General features: G+C 40.9%; 1 protein-coding gene across 3 annotated transcripts in view; it reads left to right on the forward strand.

Annotated features, from left to right (window-relative positions):
* spata5 (spermatogenesis associated 5) overlaps positions 1-24,886 on the forward strand; it is a 289,862-nt gene that overhangs the window by 31,269 nt on the left and 233,707 nt on the right. For all 3 annotated transcript variants that reach the window (XR_007958670.1, XM_052044104.1, XM_052044117.1), the window contains one exon: positions 18,000-18,154. Coding sequence is in view for 2 of the 3 variants with exons in the window: in XM_052044104.1 (XP_051900064.1) it covers positions 18,000-18,154 (155 nt within the window). In the remaining variant the exon portion in view is untranslated. The remainder of the gene's footprint in view (positions 1-17,999; positions 18,155-24,886) is intronic.

Here is a 24,886-nt window from a genome sequence, read left to right on the forward strand (position 1 = left end):
GTTGTAGATGCAGCCATGACCTTTTATCACAATCAGGCAATTGGGTCACAGTCAAAAGGGGGAAGGGGAAGAGTCAGGTACTAGAGAGTACCCCTGTGGCTGTACCCATGACAATAAGTACTCCTGCTTGAGTACTGTTGGGGGAGACAGCCTACCTGGGGGAAGCAACAGTGGCAGTGCCTCTGGCACAGAGCCCGGCCCTGTGGCTCAGATGGGTAGGGAAGGAGCGAGGAGGGCACTAGTGATAGGGGACTCTATAGTTAGGTGGGCAGACATGCGATTCTGTGGATGCAGGAAAGAAACTCGGAAGGTAGTTTGCCTCCCAGGTGCCAGGGTCCGGGATGTTTCTGATCACGTCCAAGATATCCTGAAGGGGGAGGGAGAACAGCCAAAGGTCGTGGTACATATTGGTACCAACGACATAGGTAGGGAAAGGAATGAGGTCCTGAAAAGAGGCTATAGAGAATTAGGAAGGATGTTGAGAAGCAGGATCTCAAAGGTTGTAATTTCCAGATTACTGCCTGTGCTAAGCGACAGTGGGTATAGGAACAGAATGAGGAGGAGGTTAAATGTGTGGTTGAGGGATTGGAGTAAGGAGCAGAGATTCAGTTTTCTGGATCATTGGGGCCTCTTTTGGGGCAGGTATGACCTGTTCAAAGAGGACGGGTTGCACTTGAATCCCAGGGGGACCAACATACTGGCGGGGAGGTTTGCTAAGGCTACTGGGGAGAGTAAACTAGAATTGTTGGGGAGTGGGATCCGTACTGGAGAGACTGGGGAAGAGGTGTTTGGCTCTCAAATAGAGGAGGCTAGGAGTAAGTACCAGAGGCAGGTGATAGAGAAGGGATGTGTTCAGACAGGCTTGAGATGTGTCTATTTTAACGCAAGGAGTGTTGTGAGCAAGGCGGATGAGCTTAGAGCTTGGATCGATACTTGGAGCTATGATGTGGTGGCGATTACGGAGACTTGGATGGCTCTGGGGCTGGAATGGTTGATTCAAGTGCCGGCTTTTAGGTGTTTCAGGAAGGACAGGGAGGGAGGCAAGAGAGGTCGGGGAGTGGCACTGTTGATCAGAGGTAGTGTCACTGCTGCGGAAAAGGTGGGTGTTGTGGAGGGATTGTCTACGGAGTCTCTGTGGGTGGAGGTTAGGAACAGGAAGGGGTCGATAATGGTGCTGGGTGTTTTTTATAGGCTGCCCAATAGTGACAGGGTTATTGAGGAGCAGATAGGGAAGCAGATCCTAGGGAAGTGTGAGAATAACAGAGTTGTTGTGATGGGAGATTTTAATTTCCCAAACATCGATTGGCATCTCCAGACAGTGAGGGGTTTAGATGGGGTGGAGTTTGTTAGGTGTGTTCAGGAAGGGTTCTTCACAGTATTTAGATAGACCTACAAGAGGAGAGGCTGGGCTTGATTTGATTTGGGTAATGAACCCGGTCAGGTGTCAGATCTCTCAGTGGGTGAACATTTTGGTGATAGTGATCATAATTCTATCTCCTTTACATTAGCACTGGAGAGGAATAGGAACATACAGGCTAGAAAGGTGTTTACTTGGAGTAAAGGGAATTATGAGGCTCTCAGGCAGGAAATTGGAAGATTAAATTGGGAACAGATGTTTTCTGCAAAAAGTACGGAAGATATGTGGCAAATATTCAGGGGATATTTGTGTGGAGCTCTGCATAGACATGTTCCGATGAGACAGGGGAGTCATGATAGGATACAGGAACCGTGGTGTACAAAGGCTATAATGAATCTAGTCAAAAGGAAAAGAAAAGCATACAAAAGGTACAGAGAGCTAGGTAATGTTAGAGATCTGGAGGAGCACAAGGCTAAAAGGAAGGAACTTAAGAAAGAGATTAGGAGAGCCTGAAGGAGACATGAGAAGGCCTTGGCAGGCAGGATTAAGGAAAACCCCAAGGCATTCTACAAGTATGTGAAGAGTAAGAGGATGAAATGCGAAAGAATAGGGCCTATCAAGTGCAGCAGTGGGAAAGTGTGTATGGATCCAGAAGAAATAGCGGAGGTACTTAATGAATACTTTATGTCAGTATTCACCACGGAAAAAAGATCTGGGGGATTGTAGTGGGGACTTGCAGCGGCCTGAAAAGCTTGAGCATGTAGATATTAGAAAAGAGGTGGTGCTGAAACTTTTGGAAAGCGTCGAGTTAGATAAGTTGCCGGGGCTGAATAAGATGTACCCCAGGTTGCTGTAGGAGGTGAGGGAGGAGATTGCGGAGCCTCTGACGATGATCTTTGTGTCGTCCATGGAGATGGGAGAGGTTCCAGAAGATTGGAGGGTTGCGGATGTTGTTACCTTATTCAAGAAGGGGAGTAGGGATAGCCCAGGAAATTATAGACCGGTGAGTCTTACCTCAGTGGTTGGTAAGCTGATGGAGAAGATCCTGAGAGGCAGGATTTATGAACATTTGGAGAGGTATAATGTGATTAGGAATAGTCAGCATGGCTTTGTTAAGGGCAGGTCCTGCCTTACGAGCCTGATTGAATTTTTCGAGGATGTGACTAAGCACATCGATGAAGGGAGAGCAGTAGATGTAGTGTATATGGATTTCAGAAAGGCGTTTGATAAGGTACCCCATGCGAGGCTTATGGAGAAGGTGAGGATTCATGGGATCCAAGGGGACATTGCAGTGTGGATCCAGAACTGGCTGGCCCACAGAAGGCAAAGAGTGGTTGTTGAAAGATCATATTCTGAGTGGAGGTCAGTGACCAGTGGTGTACCTCAGGGATCTGTACTGGGACCCTTACTCTTTGTGATTTTTATAAACGACCTGGATGAGGAAGTGGAGGGGTGGGTTAGTAAGTTTGCGGATGACACGAAGGTTGGGGGTGTTGTGGATAGTTTGGAGGGCTGTCAGAGGCTACAGAGGGACATAGATAGGATGCAGAGTTGGGCTGAGAACTGGCAGATGGAGTTCAAACCAGATAAGTGTGAAGTGGTTCATTTTGGTAGGTCAGATATGTTGGCGGAATATAGTCTTAATGGTAGGACTCTTGGCAGTGTGGAGGATCAGAGGGATCTTGGGGTCCGAGTCCATAGGACGCTCAAAGTGGCTGCGCAGGTTGACTCTGTGGTTAAGAAGGCATATGGTGTATTGTCCTTCATCAATCGGGGAATTGAATTTAGGAGCCGTGAGGTATAGTTGCAGTTATATAGGTCCCTGGTCAGACCCCACTTGGAGTATTGTGCTCCGTTCTGGCCGCCTCACTACAGGAAAGATGTGGAAGCCATAGAGAGGGTGCAGAGGGGATTTACAAGGATGCTGCCTGGAATGTGGAGCATGCCTTATGAAAGCAGGTCGAGGGAACTCGGCCTTTACTCCTTGGAGAGACGGAGGATGAGGGGGGACCTGATTGAGGTGCATAAGATGATGAGAGGTATCAATAGGGTAGATAGTCAGAGGCTTTTCCCCAGGGCTGAATTGGTGGCCACAAGAGGACATAGGTTTAAGGTGCTGGGGAGTAGATATAGAGGAGATGTCAGGGGTAAGTTTTTTACTCAGAGTGGTGAGTGCGTGGAATGGGCTGCCGGAAACAGTGGTGGAGGCTGATACGATAGGGTCTTCCAAGAGACTGCTAGATAGGTACATGAGTTAAATAGAGGGCTATGGGTAAGCCTAGTAAAATCTAGGGTAGGGACATGTTTAGCACAGCTGTGTGGGCCGAAGGGCCTGAATTGTGCTGTAATTATTCTATGTTCTATAAACAAAAACACAGAGTGCTTTAATTATTTAGTTGGTCAGCATCTGTGAAGTGTTAACATCGCTGGGCTGATTTCCTGTCATCACCTTTCTGCCTCATCTGGTGCATTGGGAGGAGTGCAATTAGATCCGTGAGACAGACATGATTTATACTCTCAACATCCAAGTCATGGAATACTTCAATTGGTGAGCCCACCTCCCACCATCTCTCCAAAGGAAGCTCAGAATTAGTACTGTTGATCACTGCCATGAGACTCTTTATTGTAATGGAAATCAGATATTTTAAATGAAGCTAATACTCTCATTCAAATAATACAAAAGAAAACACTTCCTGGCTGAGATTAAAGATCTTTCCTAGAGTCTGGAGGAACTTATTAGCAAAACTCATGCATTAGGTTAGCCACTGGCCACTCACCTCTTCATCATGGATTTAAACCCAATTTAGGCTGATGGGGAAAAATGTCTGCTTGGTTTGCTGCCTTGTGTCAAATTTATTGGGAAGAGACTTGTTCCTTGATGGGTATTGGCAAATAGCACAAACTATAGGTAATTCATCACTAGTTGGCACTATTATTGATGTTCTCACCAAAGTCACTTATTGAATTGGAACAATTCAATCACATGCCAAAGCCTTGCGCTCCCGTAGCTGGGGCACAGGTATGTTATTGGAATGGAAGGAAGAATGCCTTACTCCATGTTTGACAGGACTATACCTGATCAGAGTATTTCATACTGATGAGTTAAGATGAACTTCTCAAAATTGCGAAGAGAATTATTATGGGCAAAGGAGAATGGTTGTGTAGAGAATGGGGAAGATGCATCTTTTTTCACCATTATACACACTTATACTGTGGGGCAGGCTGCCATCTACTGGAATGATTATGGAAGTTACAGTACTCGGGAGAATTGTCAAATCTCAATTTAATGGCAGAGATTGAGAAATAGATTACATTGACTTCAGCTAGACAACTTAATAGTTTTTTTCCACATAACTTCCTTGCAGGTGTCATCCTAATAATACTGTCATATTAATGACACTTGGGTGAGTCATAGAGCCAAAGTTGTACAGCATAGAAACAGACCTTTCAGCCCACTGCGAGTATGCGGACATTCATACCTTTCTATACTATTCCATCTGTCTGCATTAATTCCATATCCCTCTGTGCCTTGCTCATTCATGTGCTCGTCCAGGTGCCTCTTAAATGTTGTTACTATTCCTGGCTCCACTACCTCCTCTGGCAGCTCATTCCAGATACCAACTACTCTTTATGTGAAAAAATTACCCTTCGGATCTCTAAACATCTTCCTTCTCACCTTAAACCTATGCCCTCTTGTTTCAGATACCATTGCCATGGAAAATGCACACTGGTTATCTACCCTAATGCCTCTCATACTTTTATACACCTCTATCATGTCACCTCTCCGATTCCTTCGTCCCAGGGAAAACAGACCTAGCCTATCCAAGCTCTCCTGATAATTTAAGCCCTTCAGTCCAGATAACATCCTTGTGAATATTTTCTGTACACTCACTAGCTTAATCCTATAGTGTGGTGACCAGAACTGCACATAGTACTAACCAACAGTTTCTACAACTGTAACATGACATCCCAGCTTTCATATTCAATGCTTCAGCCGATGAAGACAAGCAAAGCGCATGCTTTCATCACCATTCTGTCTACCTGTTTCCCCATTTTCAAGGAACTCTGTGCTTGTAACTAGGTGGAGAATTAAAATGACAGGCAACAGGAACATCAGGGTCAGCCTTGCAGACTGAATGTAGGCGCTCCACAAAGTGACTACCCAGTCCATGTTTGGTTTCTCCAATGTAGAGGAGCTGTGAGCACTGCAGGCAGTACATGAGATTGAAAGATGCAAGTGAATCACTGCTTCACTTGGAAAGAGTGTATGGATGGGAAGCAAAATGTCAGGTGTTGTATCTCCTGTAGCTGCATGGGAAAGTGCTGTAAGACGGGGTGGTTGGTGGAGATGAAAGGGCAGATCAGGGACCCTGGAATAGAAGTGTCCCTTTGGAGTGTTGGGAGAGGTGGCAAAGTTGTGTTTGGTGGTGGAATCTCATTGAAGATGAAGGAATGTGGGAGTGAAATCCACACAGTGTAGTAGAAGTTGGGAATTTTTGTGCCTGCAGGAATGTGGATGCTGTGTCAATTGAAATTTTTGGAAATTCAGTCTGAGCAGGTAAGTGTATTAAGAGCTGTGGAGAAAAGGTGAGAACATTGGTTTGAAGTATAGACTAGTCCTGATCTGCTTAATGATGGAACATGTTTAATGGTTGAATGACCTACTTCTGTTCCTAAAGTATTTAGCTTGTCAGTTGATTTGCCATCTCTTTTTCTCTAGCACATTTATCAGTATCCGTTCTTGTACTTGATTTTTTTTGTACCACCACAGTCGTTGCTTTGGAGTTGGGTGTTTATGCAAAATATCTGGATTACTATTGCAATCCTGTTGATTTACTTTTCCTCTTACTCCACGCGCCCAGTTGTGTGGATAATGCATGAGTCCTCATTTGTAATCTCCTCATAATCACATGGTATCTGGATATTTGTAAGATCTTTCAGTTGCATATATTCACCTCCGTATCGTGTTTGACTGGTTATAGAAGAGATGTGTGGTGTGAACAATGTAGTAGATGCTAAATTACATTATATTTTTAAAAAAGTTATAATGCTTTAATAACATTTATTGAAGCCACACATTCGTATGTAGAAGCCATAGAATATTGTACAGTGAGTCATTACAGTAGCCCTTTATATATCCCCGACCCCTCTGGTGCTGGTTTCCTTTAGTGGTGAGAAACGTATCTCAGTGCTTATCTTCCTAAAAGCTTTCTTTGACTATTCACTTCCCTTGGGTGCAGAACCCAAGACTCTAGATGGTGTGTTGAAAAGAGTACACTATCTGCTGTTTGTGATTAATATTTTGTGCACTTCTTATACTGTGTACATAGTTCTCTTTATCAATGTTTATTAATTTACACCAGGAACGAAGGAATAGGCCTTCTGCATTGTACAGGTGGGATGGTCCTATCCAAAAGATGGAAACTGTCAGTGAAACACTGTATAGAAGTGGAGTTTGTGTAGATTTTTGTTCTAAGTTCTCTGGAGTAAGATTTGACACACGACAGATGTGGTTCAGTTAGTATCATTCTGACCCAAGTCCAAAGATTGTTGGTTCAGTTCCTACCCTAGAAGTTGACCACATGGTCCTGTGCAATTCTGAGGGTGTAATGGTTTGTTAGGTGATATGTTTTTTAAATTTGGCACTCTTTATACACTCTTGGTTGGACATGAAACTAATCCCACCGCACTTTTTTTTGAAGAAGAACAGGAATGTTAATCTTTCATTCAACATCAGTCAAAAAAAATCATATTGCAATTTGTGGAGACTTGCTTTGCACAAATTGAATGCTGCGTTTCTTTCCTTACAACGGAGATTACACATCAGTAAAGACTTTTGGGAAGTCCCAAAGTCATGACAGTTGCAATGTGAATGGAAATCATTTTGCTCGAGTTGGTTTTGATTTCACTGTATCTTTACAATACAGTCACCTAGACCACAAGAACAAAGAGCATGGGATGAGGAAAGAACATTTAATTCACTAAAACTTCTCCATCCACAAGTAATGCATAGCCTATCCCATCATAGACTGCACTGATTTAGTCTCTCATGGAAAATTTTGGATAGGACTCATGAATGCATGAAAATGAACTTCAGAATGTTCATCTACTGTATTCCCAAATCTCCACTATTCAACCTAGATGAGCATCCTCCCACCATTTCTCCACCACCCACACTCCTCTTGCAACTTAACTACAGAGACCAATCTGTTGTGAAAAATATTTGAACGTCTCAAGATGTAATAGTAGTCACAAGCGGGCCCATCTGTTTTACAGTGGGTCCATTTGTGACTATTCCATTTGTTCCACTTAATTTTTCTGTGTTCTCTGTGGTTAATGTTGGGTAACATGCTCAGTGTGGATCTGTGCTTCGTGTTTGGGATCAGTTTAGCATTTGTTGCAAGGTTGAGTGTGTAGTGCCAGTTTGAACCAAACCATAGTTGCAGTCAAGCTCGGGACTGATTGACCTTATCTGGTTCCTATATACTTGTGTGTATATAAGAGGAGTCTTTTTGTCAGTGATTAAAGTTATGCTGGAGCAAGATTCGGGGACAATGAATTAAAGTGAAGCTTCATTTTAACTATCATAAACTACTGTAAATGGACCTTAAATACTTCATAACTAAAATAATCATCATGAGGGTTGAAAGCAAAATTTGTAGGTTGTATATCAATTTTTTTAGGCCAGTGTGTCAAACAAGGAGTCTTGCAAAATACTTTTCAAACCCTATGTATTTTTATTTTGCGAATGTACTTTTAAATTCTTGAAAAGTTGCTGTTGTCAGTTTTGCAATAGTCAAAAACACTATGAAGCTGGAGGAACTCAACAGGCCAGGCAGCATCTGTGGAGAAAAGCAGGCGGTCAATGTTTTGGATCAGGAGTCCTGAACTAGCAGCCCTGGCAGGAGGACTAGCAGTCCCGAAGAAGAGTCCTGACCCGAAACATTGACTGCCTGCTTTCTTCCATGGGTGCTGCCTGGCCTGCTGAGTTCCTCCAGCATCATTGTGTTTTTCATCTAGATTCTAGCATCTGCAGTCCTTTATTTCTCTTGCAATTTAATCATTCTTCTTGATATATAGTCATTGTATTCATGGGTCATTTGATAAAAAGTGAAGTCTAACTATTTGCATATTCTATCATGGCTGCATTATTTCCAGGAAAATTGGTCTTCAGAAAAGATACAGTTTGGATTCAAGTACTCTTAATGAAAAATAAGTTTATCAGCTGAAGAAGTGCCTTTTACAGTTTTCAAAATCTTGTGCTTGCCAAGAAACAATTTCTTTTTCCAAAACTGACTTTTATATTATTGGTAGAAAGCTACTTGTTTCCAACAGAACACAAATAGACATTTTAATTAATGTTACTGGAAACTAAAGTGCTTGATTCTGTAATCAGATTGACTTTCCTTGCCCAAGCCTGTGCCAGATGTTTTTTTTGCATTAATTCAGACTAAGTCCCCTGCTTATCCGGCAGTGGTTTCCGAAGGCCATTGATGTATAGCTTGAAGGAAAAACAGGACTGGGCCTGGAACAGTTTGACCTTGTACTGGGCTAGAGAATTAACTGTATTTTTGGAGACTTATTCATACCTTGAAAAAATAAACAAAATCGGAACATGCTTATGGCAAAGAGCTTCCTCTGTATTTTTTTGCACCTTAACCCTTCCATGTTCAGGATGGGAATCTGTCTGAGTAAATGATAAATCTAAGACTGGATTGCTTATGTCCTCATTTTTCATAATTAACATGAGGGAATTTTGCTGTTTACAAATGTTCTCTCCATTGAGTGGTGAGTTGTGAATCATAGATGGAAGTCTCATACTCTGGCATCATTGTGGGCTGTTGTATTCACTGGAGTATTTAGAAAGACTAGCAGAGATAATGATAAGAGAAAACAGGAAGACTCTTCAAGTTGCATGTGTGGCTTGATTGGTGTTATTTTATGTTAAATGTTAGTTGAGTGATATAAAAGAGAAACATCTACCCCAAATAATCACAGGCAGATCTTTCTACTTGAGATTGAGTTTGTTTGTGCAGATGTTGACCATTGTGGTCCCACTGGACAGTATTTTAATTACTAATGGATTACAGTTTCTTTTTCTTACGTTGTTTTTCTTTCCTTTTCTTCTCAACTTGGCTGTTGAATGTTTTCTTAGGTATTGACATTTCCGCACAGTTATTCATGCATAAGCCTTGCCAATGGGTTGGAAAGCTATTTGACCAAAGTTTCTGTCATGCATGATGTCTTGCTGGAATTATACAGGGCCTGCTTAGATAATAACCAGAATATAGTGCATAGGTGTGATCTCCCCCTCGAAGGACGTGTATGCTTCCGATAGAGGAAGTGCAGACAAGGTTCACCAGTTTGATTCCTGAGACTGTGGGTGTTGATCTTTCCTAGGAGGAGAGATTAAGAAGACCGGGCCTATGTTCTTGGGTTGAGAAGAATGAGAGCTGATCTCATTGAAACATAACAAAAATTTTTACAGAGCTTCATGGGGTAGATGCAGGAATGATGTTTCTTCTTGCTGAGTTATGTACAATGAGGAGTCACAGTCTGAAAATAATGGGTCAGCCTTTAAACACTGAAATGAGGAGAAACATTTTAACTCAGTGGGTAGTGAATCGTTGGGATCAACTATCCAAAAGGGCAGTGAAGGCGCAATCATTGAGTATATTCAAGACAGAGCTCTATGGATTTCTGGATATCAAAAGGTACAGGGTTAGTGGGCTGAGTCAAAAAGACTAGCTGGCTAATTCTTATGTTCTTGTAGCCCTGTCTTCTCCTGATGGCCACACTTCATTGTTGACCAGAAATGAAAATCTGGCTGATTTTTATTTATCTTTCTCAAATCTTCCGTGCCATTGTCAGCCTTGCTGTTCCTAAAGCTTTAAGTATTTTTGCTTAATTTTTAAGTGTCTGTAGCTTTAACTCAGTCAAAGTGCATATGCCAACCTTGCTTTTTCCCAGGGCAAAAATGGCTAACGTGAGGGGGCATAATTTTAAGGTGATTGGAGGAAGGTAAAGGAGGGATGTCAGAGGTAAGTTTTTTTTACACAGAGAGCGGTGGATGCGCGGAATGCACTGCCGACAGAGTTTGTTGGGGCAGATACATTAGGGACATTTAAGAGAATCTTAGATAGCCACATGGATGATAGAGAAATGGAGGGCTATGTGGGAGGGAAGGGTTAGATAGATATTAGAGTAGGAGAAAATGTCGGCACAGCACCGTGGGCTGAAGGGCCTGTACTGTGCTGTAATATTTTATGTTCTGTGTTCAAACAGAAATCACGTGGCTTAGTGGCAGAATTGTTCTCAGTTCATAGATTTTACTTGAATTGCCTGTTGCAATTCAAGTAAAATAGTTTGTCATATCCTTTGATTCTTTATCTTTATCCAGTGGGTGAGTGATATTTAATTTTACCAGGCATCTCCATTGCCTTCAATTTGTTGTGCTGTATGTCCAGTAGGTGGTACAGTGGTTAAGCTCCCAGACTAGTAATCTAGAGGTGTTGTCTAACAATTCGGACACTAGAGTTCAAATCCTTGCATCACAGCTATGGAATTAAAAAAAATAATCTGCCATTGAAAAAGCAAGTCTCATAATGATGAGAACAAAACTACTTGTTCACTAATATCCTCCAGGGGAGGAAATTGCTGTCCTTATGTAATTCCAGTTCTACTAATGTGCTTGGTTCCTAAACACTCTGAAATGGCCTAGCAAACAATACAGTTCAAGAGATATGCAATAAATCCTGGCCTGTCTTGCAATGCCCAGTCCTGAAAAGTGAATAAATTTAAAAAAGTAGATGATCACTCCTGAAGTGGTGGAGAATACAAGGGAGCATTTGGAGCCATATAATACTTGTTTAAAAGTCGGATGTCAGCTTGGTGAGACTACATTATGTTTATATGCATAGTAAAAAGCAGAAGTGGAATGCTATTGACATATGAGTAATCTTCCAGCTAATGAATTGAGTCAAAGGCTAATACATTTGCATATGGGAGAAAACAGTCAGATAATCAACATGGCGAAGACTACATGAACATGCCCATTCTCAAATTATGGCAGATCCCATCAATGAGTGTGAAAAACAACTACTTCCATTTATATGTATCTTTAACAGTAAAATGTTACAAAGCACTTGACAGGTGTGTTTTGAGCAAAAATTAACACAGAGTCGTAAGGCAATGCCAGGGAAGTGTTGATCCAGACTCTTTCAGTGCGGCTACAACAGAAAATCAATCTGATGGAGGAAAATTGCCCGGTAAATCTTCTCCCCCAAAGAGCAAGGTAAATCTAAGCTGGTCCTTTACCATCCAATCAGCTTAATCCCATTTATCAATGAAATGACAGAATGAATTGTTAATGATGTGATTACTAGTGCTTGCTGATTTAATACTGCATTCTGCCAGAACTATGGTACTGCACACCTAATTGCAGCCTGGACGAGAGAACTTAGTTTAAGAAATGAGATGAAAATGCCAGCCCTTGACATCAAAGTAACATTTGATTTAAGTGTGGTGCCAAGAGACCCTTATTAAAATGAAGGTACATTCTCCAGTGGCTTAGAGTCATACTTGACACAGAAGAAGGTGACTTTAACTTTTGGAGGCAAATCAGCTGTCCATTGCAGAAGTTTCTTGGGTCCAGTTATCTTCTACAACTTCGCAAAAGCCTTCATGTATGACTGATTACAAAGTGCTTTGACTCATTTGGAATTCCTCATAATGAATTAGTCCATGCCCATTTATGGCAAGATCTGGACAATATCTAAGCTTGGAGCAATAAATGGTAAGTTGCATTTAAGCTAAGCAATTTCCATTTCCATTGGGAGTTTTCCATCATAACTATAACCTATCGTTAATATTCTGGGGTGCCTCCATCAACTGGGAACACAGACACTTAAAACGTGTGACTTCTAAAGCAAATCAGAGTTGATTATTCTTGGGCTCCCCTCTTGACTCTCAAAAAGTTTTACTTAGAAGGCATGAGTCGAGAGTGTATGTTCTCAAGAAACATCTGCTCCCTCAGTTGCTCCATTCCCCTGCTTGTCCCATTTACTTTTTTACTTTCTTAAATTTTGTCTTGTGTGTGTTCAGTGTAAGGCCTTGTGCTTAAAATCTTGTACCAAATTGCTTAATCTCTTGTGCTTAAGATCTTGTACCAAGTTGCCCCAACTGCACAACACTGGGCTTTTGACAATAAAGATTCACGGTGTGGCAAGACCCTGGTAAATGTGGGCCACTTCCCAGATTTCTGGAGGCATCTTTTAGTGAAGGTGGACAATGACGATGAAGTTCAGCATCACCTTCATTGTACAAGCGAAGCCTGGGTGACTGAGGAAAAGGGTGTTTGAAGATAAGGACCTCAAACCTGGCATGAAGCTCATGCTCTATCATGGTCTAGCAGTGATTCCTGCCACCTTCTATGCTTCTGAGTTTTGAAATATCTACAGTAGTCACCTAAATGCACTGGAATATTACTGTTAATGCTCTATCTGCAAAACTCTATATCCCCAGGATGGATAGGTGAATTCATGTCTGCATCCTTTCCTGGGCCAGTATCCCCAGCATATGAGGACCTAATTGCCTTTAGTTGGTTCCATTGGGCAGCCCACATCCAGGCTCCCGAAATATTCACGCTTTTCTGAGCCCTGTAGACGGGGGTCAAATTCGAGGATATTCTCAAAACCTCTGAAATATTGCAACATCCCTTGCCCATGACTGCTCAAAGTGGAAAAGAGCTTTTGGAATGACATTGACAACCTTGTCCATGCATCAGGAGCACACAGAAACCTAGCGTAAATGGTGGAAGGAGTGCACCACCTCCCAAACTACACATCTGCCTGACCATAAGAAACCTCTAGCTCCATCTTGGCTTCATTAGTTACCTCACAATCCGGAGGAAAAGCAAGTCAGCCTTGGTTCTGAATAACTTTCTAAGAAGACTTTAAATGTCCACTCCCTCCAACATTGCTGTACTCTGACTACTTTCTACAGGATGCTTTGCAGCAATGCCCAACCTGGCAACCTGAACCACCTGGAACAATATGTAGGTGAACAGAAGTATATGCTGGGTCACACACCATCCTGACTTGGCCACATATTGACGTATTCTTCACTTTGTGGGCCAGAAAGTGACAATATATCAGAGTATTTTCACTGCATAGCCTGAAGCATTTCAAGAAGGAGTTCACCATCTTCAGGGATGCTAGGGATCGTTAACAAATAATGGTTAGTTAGTCTGCAACAAGTTTAACCTGGAAACCTCTTGCATGTAACAATTAGTTCCACCTTTTTTGCTGTGGCCTAGGGTGCTAGAAATTGTACTCTGGGCTTTTGAAAGACTAAGCTTTCAGCTGGATTTCATCTGTGGGATATTGAGGCTCGTGGGTGGAAGTGGACTAGATATGGTTGAGAGTCCTGTCAGCGATTGTGAAGGAGAAACTACAATTAAGGAAGACATCTCAAGAACAGGTATAGAGGGGGTTGTCGTCATAACATATTTATGATGCAGCCAAAGAAACTGGGAGAATGGAATGGTGTCTGTACAGGGTGGGGGGAGGTGTAGTCAAGGTAGCTCTGGGAGTCTGAGGGCTTGTAATGGGTATTGGTTGCGAACTTATCCCCTGAAATGGAGATAATAAAATCAAGGAAGGGAAGAGTCAGAAATGGACCCTGACCATATCAAAGGTAGTGAAGCTGTTGAGTTTTGTGCTTGAACAGAAAGCAGCAACAGTACAGCCATCAATGTGCCAGGAAAAAAAGATGAAAAAGGTGGGGCCTGAGTAGAACTGAAACAAAGACTATTCAATGAATTCTATGAAGGGATGGACATTGCTTGGACTCAAGTGGGTTCTCATTGGCTGCAGCTTTGATTTGGGGGAAGAAAGTGGAGTTAAAGGAGAAGTTGTTGACTGTGAGAGTGAGTTCAAAGGGGGATTAGTTGGACCTTTTTTTCCAAAGGAGAAATGAAGGGTCTTCAGGGTGTCTTGGTGTGAAGGAATTGGATGGCTACAGTGAAAACATTCTGGTTGGTACCTGGAAACTATCAAAGTGGCACACAGCATGAGAAGTGTCATGGTTGTAAATGGCATGAGAACAGATGAGGGGAGAAAGAAGAGAATCATGGTAGGAAGAAGCTTTGTGGGACAAGAATAGGCTGAAAAAATGAAACTATACTTTCTACTTTGTGTCAGAACTGGCCATCTCTGAAAGGTTAATGAAGCCTGTAATGTTAATTCTATTTTAATCATCTTTCTCCACAGATGATCTGCTGAGTGTTTCCAGTATTCTCATTTATTTCTTATTCCCAGCAACTGCAGTGTTTTATATCTCAGTTTCAGCTTTTTTTCTCTTTTGCCTGATTTCTTTCATCTTCTCAATTTACATTAGGCAGGTTGACTGCCAATAACAACCCTTGATCATCCTCTCCCAGCCAGCACCCCTACACTTGTATCATTTGGTCCCCTCTTGGTCTTCATCCTATCACAGACATTCCCTTTTTTCTCTTTATCCTTCTCTGCAACTTAACATATGCCTGTCCGATAACTTTTTCTGGTTCTAATGAAAGGTCATCAAACTGAACCATCTGTTTATTTGTCTATTGATGCTGCCTGTCTTGCTGAGTATAATTGATTAATATTCAGGCAGTAGTCTTTGAAGTGAACTTGCTTGGCTGTGAATTTACTCTGCATGTTTGTCTGGATTTATGGTCAAATTGTCCTTGGGACCTTCTGAAGCTGTCCTTGTTACTGCACAGTTTGAAGAATCCATGTTATATTGCTGTGTCCTTACTGTAACCATTTCTTCACCATAAGCCAATTTGATTATATATCCTTGGGTTTTACCCTTGGTACCTTCTTGCAGGTTTCAAGGTATGTTATTAAGTTTTACATTGACTGAACTGAAATGAACAAAGTTGATTGCAGACTTTATGATTTTGTGGAGATCTGTGTACATTTAATCAGTGCTAAATTGATCAACCCTGCACCTCATTTTGTTTCAGAACATAAGAAATAAGTTCTGTGGGATGAGAATAGACTGAAACAATGAAACTATACTTTCTAATTTATGTCAGAACTGGCCATTTCTGATGAAAGAGAGTGGAACCGAGTTGCTCAGTGGGTAAATTCAGCTAAGGAAGGTGCCCCATACAATTCTGTCATTGCTGAATTGACAGATCTCAACTGGGATGACATTAGAAGCTCCAGACCTCTGTCTATTAGACTTAATTGCAAGTATGTGTAGGTTGACTGTAGATTAGCCTATCATAGCTTGATGTTTAAATATACTCTTGCGCTCAAACAGAGGGCCTTTTCTCCAGTCGAGGCAATGCACAAGGGATGAGGCAGAAAGATTGGATGAAACTGTTCTGAGTAGTTGATTAATATTCAGGCAGTAGTCTTTGAATGTATTATTCTGCTATTGAGCTGTCTGGCTATGACTTTTCTCCATTTGCTCATTTGGTTTTATGCTCGTATTGCCCTTGTAAACATCCACAGTTGTCATTGTACTGCACAGATTAAAGAATGCATGTTATATTGCTGTGTCCTCCTTGTAACCATTTCTCAAAACTGAGTGAGCTTGATAGCAAGTCAGCTCAGAATTTTCACTTATTTTCTAGTCTCTAATAGAAGTGTGCCCAAAGCGCACAATTCCTAATCTGGCATTGGTTGGGAAATCTTGTGAAACTACACTGTGGCTAATGAGGTAAGTGCAAATATATAGCCCTAGTGCAGCAGGGGGTGCTCTTTGTGCACTTGGGCTGCTTGGAGGAATCTGTGTTCTGTATCTAACTGCCAAGTGATTAACTTGCATTTTTAATATTTGTCACCATGAAAATCGTTCAGTATTTTTAAAAAGACACATCTGGAGTGGAACTTTAGGTACCAGCATTTTGGAACTTTAATGTTTGTTGATATCTGAGTGTACATGATCTGTTATTGGAAATGTAAGAAGATGTTTTTTTTTCACCACATCTGATATCTCAGTTGAATGGAAAAGGAAGTACATTGATGTCAGTGTATGAGCTGAAGTGCAACATAACTTCTCAGTTTCAATATTTTAAGTTTCTGTTAAGGGAAGAATACAGATAGCAAAGATTGAGCTTTGAATGTATTTATGTATCTAGCTAATTAAGATTTGAATGTGATAACCCTAAATCAATCCTTTTGATCTATTTTCCATCAAAAAATGTAAATTTGTGGAAATCAAGTGATTTCTTTTGTAAATAGGCAATTTTCTTTGAGAATCTCATTATGAATGCTTTGATAGCTGTTTCAACATTTCAGTTGGTTAAATCTGTGTATAACTGGACCAATAGTGCAAGGCAAGGTCCTGAACTCATCTCAAACCGGGCACTGCTGCAATTAACTTCTCACGCTAAGCTTCAGGGGGTGAGAAAAAGTTTTCCACTGTTGTTTTGATCAGCAAATTCTGGCTTGTAGAAAGAATGAACTGAAATGGAAAAAAATATGCAAATAAGTTACATTTTCAATAATGGGTTTATTTCTGCACATTTTGGAAAATAATCAGCTGCTTTTGCTGAGTAAATCTGAAACCAGCTGAAGTATTACTGGGACATTACAGTCAGGCTGCAAAGATGGATGGATGGAACTCATCATATTTTCATTCAACAATTCCCTTTTATAGAAAGTTTGAAAGTGAATTTGTGGGCATCGAGAAAAGGTGAGAGGTTCAGCAGTGATACCCTCCCCTCCTGTCCATACTGAAACAGACTGCCAATTCTATCCCCCACCTTGGTGGTTTATCGGTGATTGGTTTGTAGTGAGCTCATTGAAGAGAACTTTGATAATTGATTTGTGTGTGAACATGCCAGTGCTGTGGTTGGTGTTGGGATTACATCCTCATGTCATACTGTTTTACCCAGAATCTGCTTTCTGGTAGAGGTGGGTAAATCAATAGCCTGATGGAAGAAGGATGAGGAGGCAAAGGTTAAGGGCTTGTCAGAGGGCACGTTGACCTTCAGGGGGTGGTTCTATGGGAAAATATGTCAATCGCCTTCATCACCTCCTCGAAACTCAACTAAGTTATTAAGACACGTCTTGCCCCACACAAAGCCATGCTGACTGTCCCTGATTAGGCCATGATTTTCCAAATGCTCATAAATCCTATCCCTAAGAATCCTCTCCAATAGCTTCCCTACCACTGACGTGAGACTCACCAGTCTAGTTTCCAGAACAAAGACATGTCCAACACACTATGTTACTCAAATGCTCTTCCCTTCTAATGGGAAGTACTTTGGTTTATTGGTTCCTTTGCTTGCCACCATGGTTAAAGCTGATAACTTCTGTTTTAATGACAATTATGTACTTGAGACAAACTACCCTATTCTGTTCTGTTTAAGGCAAGGGGCTTTTTGAATAAACTCTTGCTGATTAGCATTGAGCTGTTGTGTTACTTGGCATTTGGTTCCCTGTTTGCACTGAAAATTTTTGAACTTTGAAGCAGGTAATATGCAGCTTATTTTATGTCTTTAAAGCAATTTGTAATGTTTGAAGAAATACTATAACTGATAAACTAGAACAAACTGAGGACTAATTTGTAAAAAAAAATGTAATGTTCAGCAAGTCCTACTCAAAATTGATGGCCCACAAAAATCTTTCCTTTCTGACAGGTCTGCATGCTTTACGTCGAGCACTTGGAGAATGTTGCAACCCTTCAGATAGTAAGTTGGCCGGTTCAGTGAAGATAACTTTTAATGACTTCCTACAAGCAATGAATGATGTCAGGCCTAGTGCCATGAGAGAAGTGACTATTGATGTGCCAAAAGTAAGTTATTTTGCATGAAAGAAATAATGTCTAAATATGTTTGTTTACCTATTGTGGAGTGTGACTTTCAGTCATTTGCTGAAGAAACAAATGGCTTTGCTTTGGGGGCATGATTCTATGTAATTGTAAAAAGAAAATGCATTTTAAATAGCCTTATAGTAAAAGGTGGGAGGATGAAAGATCATCATGTGATTTCCAGGAAATGTTTTGTTGGAATGCAAATTATTTTGTTACTTTGGGTATTTTTGATAAATTGGAGCTGTAGCACAGCCTTTCCATTTTTGAAAGTAGACACTTTTTTGCATTTTGCTTAAACAAGCAAAGCATTTAGGGAATTTAATATTTTAAAATATAAGACAGATTTTCAGCGTCTGAGGCGTTTTGCTTTTTGATTAATATTTTAAAATATTTTATCAAATGGGCACTTGTTCTGTGCACCCACTATTTGGCCTAGTAGACCATCTCATAGATATGCTGAACTTTGAACTTGCTGGTGCACATCTAAGCAAAGTCAATTAGTAGATAGTTTAAGTTTTTTTTGTTTATTCATACAAGGGATGTGGGCTTCACCCATTCCTAACTGGCCTTGAAAAGGTCATACTGAGCCGCCTTCCTGAACTGCTGCAGTCTTTGAGGTGTGGATATATCCACAGTGCTATTAGGGAGGGAGTTCCAGGATTTTGACCCAGCAATAGTGAAGGAACAGTGACATGTTTCCAAGTAGGGATGGTGTGTGGCTTGGAGTGCAGCTTCCAGGTGGTGGTGTCCCATGCCTTTGCTGCCCTTGTCCTTTGAGCTGGGAAAGTTTGTGGGTTTGGAAGGTGCTGTCTGCTTGGTGAGTTGCTGCAGTGCATTCTGTAGGTGGTGCAAACTGCTGCTATTGTGTGTCAGTGGTGGAGTGAGTAAATGGTTGGTGGAGTTAGTGGAGATCAAATGGGCTATTACGTCCTGTATGGTGTCGAGCTTCTTGAATGCCAGTGAAGCTGCACTTATCCAGGCAAGCGGAAAGTATTCCATCACATTCCTGACCTGAGCCTTGGAGGTGGTGGACAGGAAATAATGGGATTTGTGATGAGATGTAGAGTTTGTGACCTCCATCTTCCTAATGTTTGACTGGAGATCTTGAGCCTTAATCTGGATTGGATACCAGACAAGAAATCTGACAACACAGTGGCAGTTAAACTGTTGAGACAGCCATTGGAGAGGTAGAACTCTTACATAAGTCATTCCGGTTTAAAGGTACTACCAACCACTAGCTCTAACATTGACCACAATGTAGTACGTTGAAAGATTGGTAATAGCCCACATCAGCACCAGCCTTCTGCACAATCAAGATCCCCTGCAATTTGCATTCTGGAAAGATAAGTTCACGGTGGACGCCGTCCCCCTTGCACTATGTTCAGCTCTGGATCACCTTGACATTAAGAATACATACGTCAAGTTGCTATTCATTGATTACAGCTCAGCTTTCAACACCATAATACCAAATAAGCTCATCTCTAAACTCCTGGACCTTGGCCTTTGGGTCCCCATTTGTAACTGGCTCCAAGACTTTCCGACCGGCAGACCTCAGCCGGTTAGAATTGGTCATAACATTTCATCCTCCCTGACCCCCACCCAACACTGGTGGTCCCCAGAGTTTGGTGCTCAGTCCCCTGCTCTACTCCCTGTATACTCGTGACTGTGTGGCCAGATGCAGGTTAACTTGATCTTCAAGTTTGCTGGTGATGCCATGTTGTCAGCTGGATCAACAACAATGATGAGATGGAGTACAAGAGATCGTGAGCCTTGTGTTATGGTGTCAGAACAATAACCTAGTCTTTAACAAGACGAAAGTGCCGGTTGCTGACTTGAGGGAGTGGGGTGGTGGGGGCGCGGGTGGCGACGTAAACCCTGTCCTCAACAATGGAGTTGATGTAGCGATGGTAGACAACTTCAAGTTCCAAGGCATCCATGTGACCAGCAACCTCTCCTGGTCCCTCCATACTGATCTAGTGATCAAGAAAGCACATCAGTGTCTGAGAAGATTTGGCTTGTCCAGGAGGATTCTCTCGAACTTCTACAGATGTGTGATAGAAAGTATCTTGACGTGTTGCATCTCAGCCTGTTATGGTAACTTCTCTGCTCTGGCCTGATGGAACCTGCAGAGAGTGGTAAGCACTTCTCTGTCCACTACAGGCTCGCCACTTCCTTCCATCTAGTCCATCTTCACAGTGCCTTGCAGCTGGAAGACTAATAGTATCTTCATGGATGCCTGCCACCTGGGCCATTTCCTTTTCTCTCTTTTACCTTCCAGGAGAAGATGCAAGAGTTTGAAAGCTGACCAGACTCGAGAACAGCTTCTTCCCCACTGCTATAAGATTTCTGAGCCAATCACATCTTTCACATCCCCTTCACGGTGGTGCTGCCATGTTCTCGAACCCTTAATTCTTCCTCTTCCGTTATTGTCACTTTAGCATTTCTTTTTGCACTACTTCAGATTGCACTACTATACTTTGTACCATTCTGTTGTTTTGTGCTTGTCGTTGTATTTATTGTTGTATTTATATTACCAAGTATCATGTTATTTACTCTGAGCTTCATGCGAGCAAGGAATTTCATTACACCCTGGTATATACGATAATAAACTAATCTGAAATCAGAAAGGGCTAAGGATAGATTATTTTAATGGGAGAGAGGTTATAACTGGAGACATTTCCATATCTACCACCCAAACATTCACTGCATCCACCATTGGTGCTGTGGCTGCAGTGTATGCGGTCTGCAAAATACATTATTTATCCGTAACCTCTACCACTAAAGCCGCAGGTACATGGGAACACCACCACTTGCAAGCTTCCTTCCAAGTCACATGCCATTATCAGTTGGAAACAGATCTCTATTACTATCACTGGGTCCAAATCTGGAACTTCCTCCCCAACACCATCGTCAAAAGCACTCCAGAAATTTAGAAAAGTTCACCGCTTTCTGAAGGACAGTTAAGTCTGGGCTATAAATGTTGAGCTTGCCAGCAATGCTGATATCCTATAAATTAATTTTATAGAACTTGTAGAACAATTTGCTCATAAATTTGCTGGAGGTACGGGCAACAAGGAACCTTTAGGTGAGGGAACTTTATTAATATAATGAATATAATAATATAAAGGATTGAGAAATATACAGAGAAGGGAGGATGAATTAGGTAAGATGAATTCAATGTCAACATGGGTAATGAAACAGAAACAGAATGAAAATGAGATTAGATTGAGAGAGAAAAGGAGAGATTCATGTAGCAAATAAAACTTTATATTTTTAACTTTAAATTTTTAAAAATCTTTTCAGCTTACAACCTAAAAGGATGTAGCCACAGACTTTTAAATGTTTATTGAATCATTGAAAATTAATGGCATAGAAGGAGACCAATTCAGCCATTTTTAAACTGGTGTATATATAAAAAAAATCTACCCAACCTAATACCATCTTCCAGCACTTGATCCATAACCCTGTGGGTCAAGGCTTTTCAAGCACCCATGCAAGTACTGTCCAAATGTAATGAGAAGTTTTTCTTGTTAGTATCAGTGATTTTTTTTATTTCCTCATCTCCCCTCTAACTCTTCTACCAATTACTTTAAAACCTATATCCTCTCCCTCATACCGCACCCACAACATTGTTTTTGACCCCTCAGATAAGGGCAAAGGCCAGGTACTTCACTTCAGAGATTGATTGGCAGCTATTAGTAATTATTAAATTGTTAAGCCACGTTCAGTGCGATAATTAGTTATCGTAACTTTCTGTGACTTTTAATGAGCAACTAAAGTGCAGTACAGCTATTTCATAAAAATAACAGGTTATGGGAGAGAGGTTTCTTTTGTAACATTATAGTGGATTGGCATGGTAGTGTAGCGGTTACCGTAAAGCTATTACAGCGCCAGCGACCTGGGTTCAATTCTCGCCGTTGTCTGTAAGGAGTTTATACGTTCTCCCCATGTCTGTGTGGGTTTCCTCCCAGGTGCTCCGGTTTCCTCCCATATTCCAAAGATGTACAGGTTAGGGGCTGTGGGCATGCTATGTCGGCACTGGAAGAGTGGCGACACTTGCGGGCTGCCCTCAGCACATTCTCGGTAATGCAAAAAGACGCATTTCACTATGTGTTTCGATGTACATGTGACTGATAAATAAATATCTCTTAAATTTGCCTACGATCCTGTAAAATGTGGTGATTTGGTGTTCAAAGTGTATCTTTTCCTTATTACAAGTTTCATGCTGATTTTGCAACATTTACATTCCTTTTTTTTGGTCAAATTCAGAGGACATGTCATTATTACTCATTGAATGTATCTTGCTTGATTTCATGTACCAGAAGCATGACTTGGTTTTTATTAGTAGTTTGCAAAGCAATTGCATTGAATTGTGACTCTGTTGTAGTCAAAAAGTTGTAGTCAAAAAAATTGTGCTGCTTCTAAGTCTCGGGGAAAGATATACCGCCAATCATCTAGGGTGCATTACAGACATTTGCCTCCAGGGCAACCAAAATAATAGAACCTTTGTCTGAGTATGCCGAAATATATTTCAATTGTTTTATGTACACAAAGTACCCTTGTATGTGTGCTTCTATGGTGTTTTGGGGTGATGTAGAGGTATCAGGAGCCAGATCTTCAAGCTGTAGCCGTTCAGTCTCTTTGTTGAAAGAGCATTGGCAAAATGGCCTGAGTCACAATAAGGGAGCTGTGAGCGGAGCCAAAGAAGTTGGCAGTCACTTGCATGCTTTCGTGCTTAATGATGAAAGAATACTATCCTTTGTGATGAAGAATTATGCCTCCTGCTTGCCAACCAATTCAAGGACGTGGAGGAATCCGGTGGCTGGATAAAAGTGGTTATATCTACTTTTCATGAAGGGTCCATGTTTCATATCTTCATGGAAATTGTCCATTGAATTGTTGCTCTAGAATGCTCTGAAGAGGGAACTGACACACTCCAGTCAACATCTTTCTGTATTTCTCGGTAGAAATGTTCCTCTACTGTTATAAGAGCATCACTAATGCATGTACAGGAGTGCTGGATTGAGAAATGAAAGAGGATTGAGCATTCTTAAGTGGTATTTTGCAGAATTTCAATTATGGTAAATGTTCCCAAATGATGACTTAATATTTGAATCAATATAAAATATTTCATGAAAGTTGTTGACGAATCAGTAAGACAAAGAAGCAACAGCAAACATGAAGTATGGTAATTATTCCAGTCATGATAATCTTGCAGAATATCTGCCTTTTGATGATGTAAAAGGAAGTGGAATTGTAACTATTTCTTAATTGGAGAAAAAAGATGTTTAGGGGTGTTATGGACTTTTGGAAATTGTTGAACCTGGAAGACTGAAAGGAAAAGAAATGAATTGGGTGTGGCAAAGTCCTCATCTTGGCAATTATCATCTTGAGGTACCATAATCTAATCGTTCAGTTGCAAATGAACCAAAGGCAACATGTGTCTATCAGAAATAAAAACAGAAAATGCTGGGAACACTCAGACAAAGAGGAACATTAACTCTTTCTCTTTCCATAGATGCTGCTTATCTGCTGAATGTTTCCAATGTTTTCTATTTTTATTTCAGATTTCCAGCATCTGACATTTTTTGATTTTTATGTTTTAGCTGTGCTGCTTGGAGCTGTGAAATTTAGAAGATGACATTATTGGTATAATTGAACATTAATTTACAGATTCCAATCAGCACTGTTGACTTCAGGATTTGTTCCCCACCAACATGGATCACCTTCATTTTAAGACTGAGACTTCAAAACTTCAAAATTTAGCTAAATCAAGATTAAGGTTGATATTAATATTTTTTTCATTTTTTTTGTTTTGCATCTTTAACAGATTATTTTCTTTGACTTCTTTGCTAGATGAGTGGGGATATTTTAGTGGGTATTGCTGACTTTTCTCTAAGACTTTTTGATTGTATTTGCATTATTGCTTGACTTCTGATTACCTTCAAATGAAATGTGTTTCCTTCGAAGTTTAGGGATAGCAGAAAAATGGATCTATTTTCTTGGTTATGAAAGGGTGTTAATAAAGCGTAGTTATTCTCTTCTAGAACTTTTGATGGAATGTAGTTTCTTCAGCTCAGACTGTATGTTAGCTGCAATGTCGCAGTCCATCTAGTATAATTCTTTTTATCACTCCAAAATTTACTTTCTGTGCCATGATATATCATTGATTCCTCTTAACTATATTCATTGAATAGGTCTCCCAGATGTCTGGCAGCTAATGCCTGCCTGTGGTATTAAGGAGGTTGTTCTAGAAGTGACTTAGCTACAGTTGTTTAATCGTTCCATCCCACCTCTTGTTCTTGGTTGTTTAAAAATTGTTCTGGACAGTCCTTGACTTTCTCTTTTCAATAGTCAGATCTACTCAATGTAACTGTCGAGTGGACTACTAGTGGATGAATATTTGGCAAAAAATGAATATCAGCTGTCTGGGGTAACAACCTGGTTCCATTTTTACAGACATCTTTGGGTTGCTTTTGTCCACAGGTCGGAAAGTACACAAAAATCACTTGATATGGTACCTAAACCTCCACTGTTTTGTAAGGAATGCTATCAAAAACACTTAAGACTGATAAGAAAGAACAATTACTAAAAGTGGAGAGAGAGGGGAAATTAATTCCATTGTTCGTAGGACCAAATGTATATATGTGCATCGTACTTTTGAATTTAATAATATCATTGGAGCTCGTTTGTATGCATGGGTGTCCGTAAGTC

The sequence above is a fragment of the Pristis pectinata genome, chromosome 2 (genome assembly GCF_009764475.1).
Source record: "Pristis pectinata isolate sPriPec2 chromosome 2, sPriPec2.1.pri, whole genome shotgun sequence".
Taxonomy (NCBI): domain Eukaryota; kingdom Metazoa; phylum Chordata; class Chondrichthyes; order Rhinopristiformes; family Pristidae; genus Pristis; species Pristis pectinata.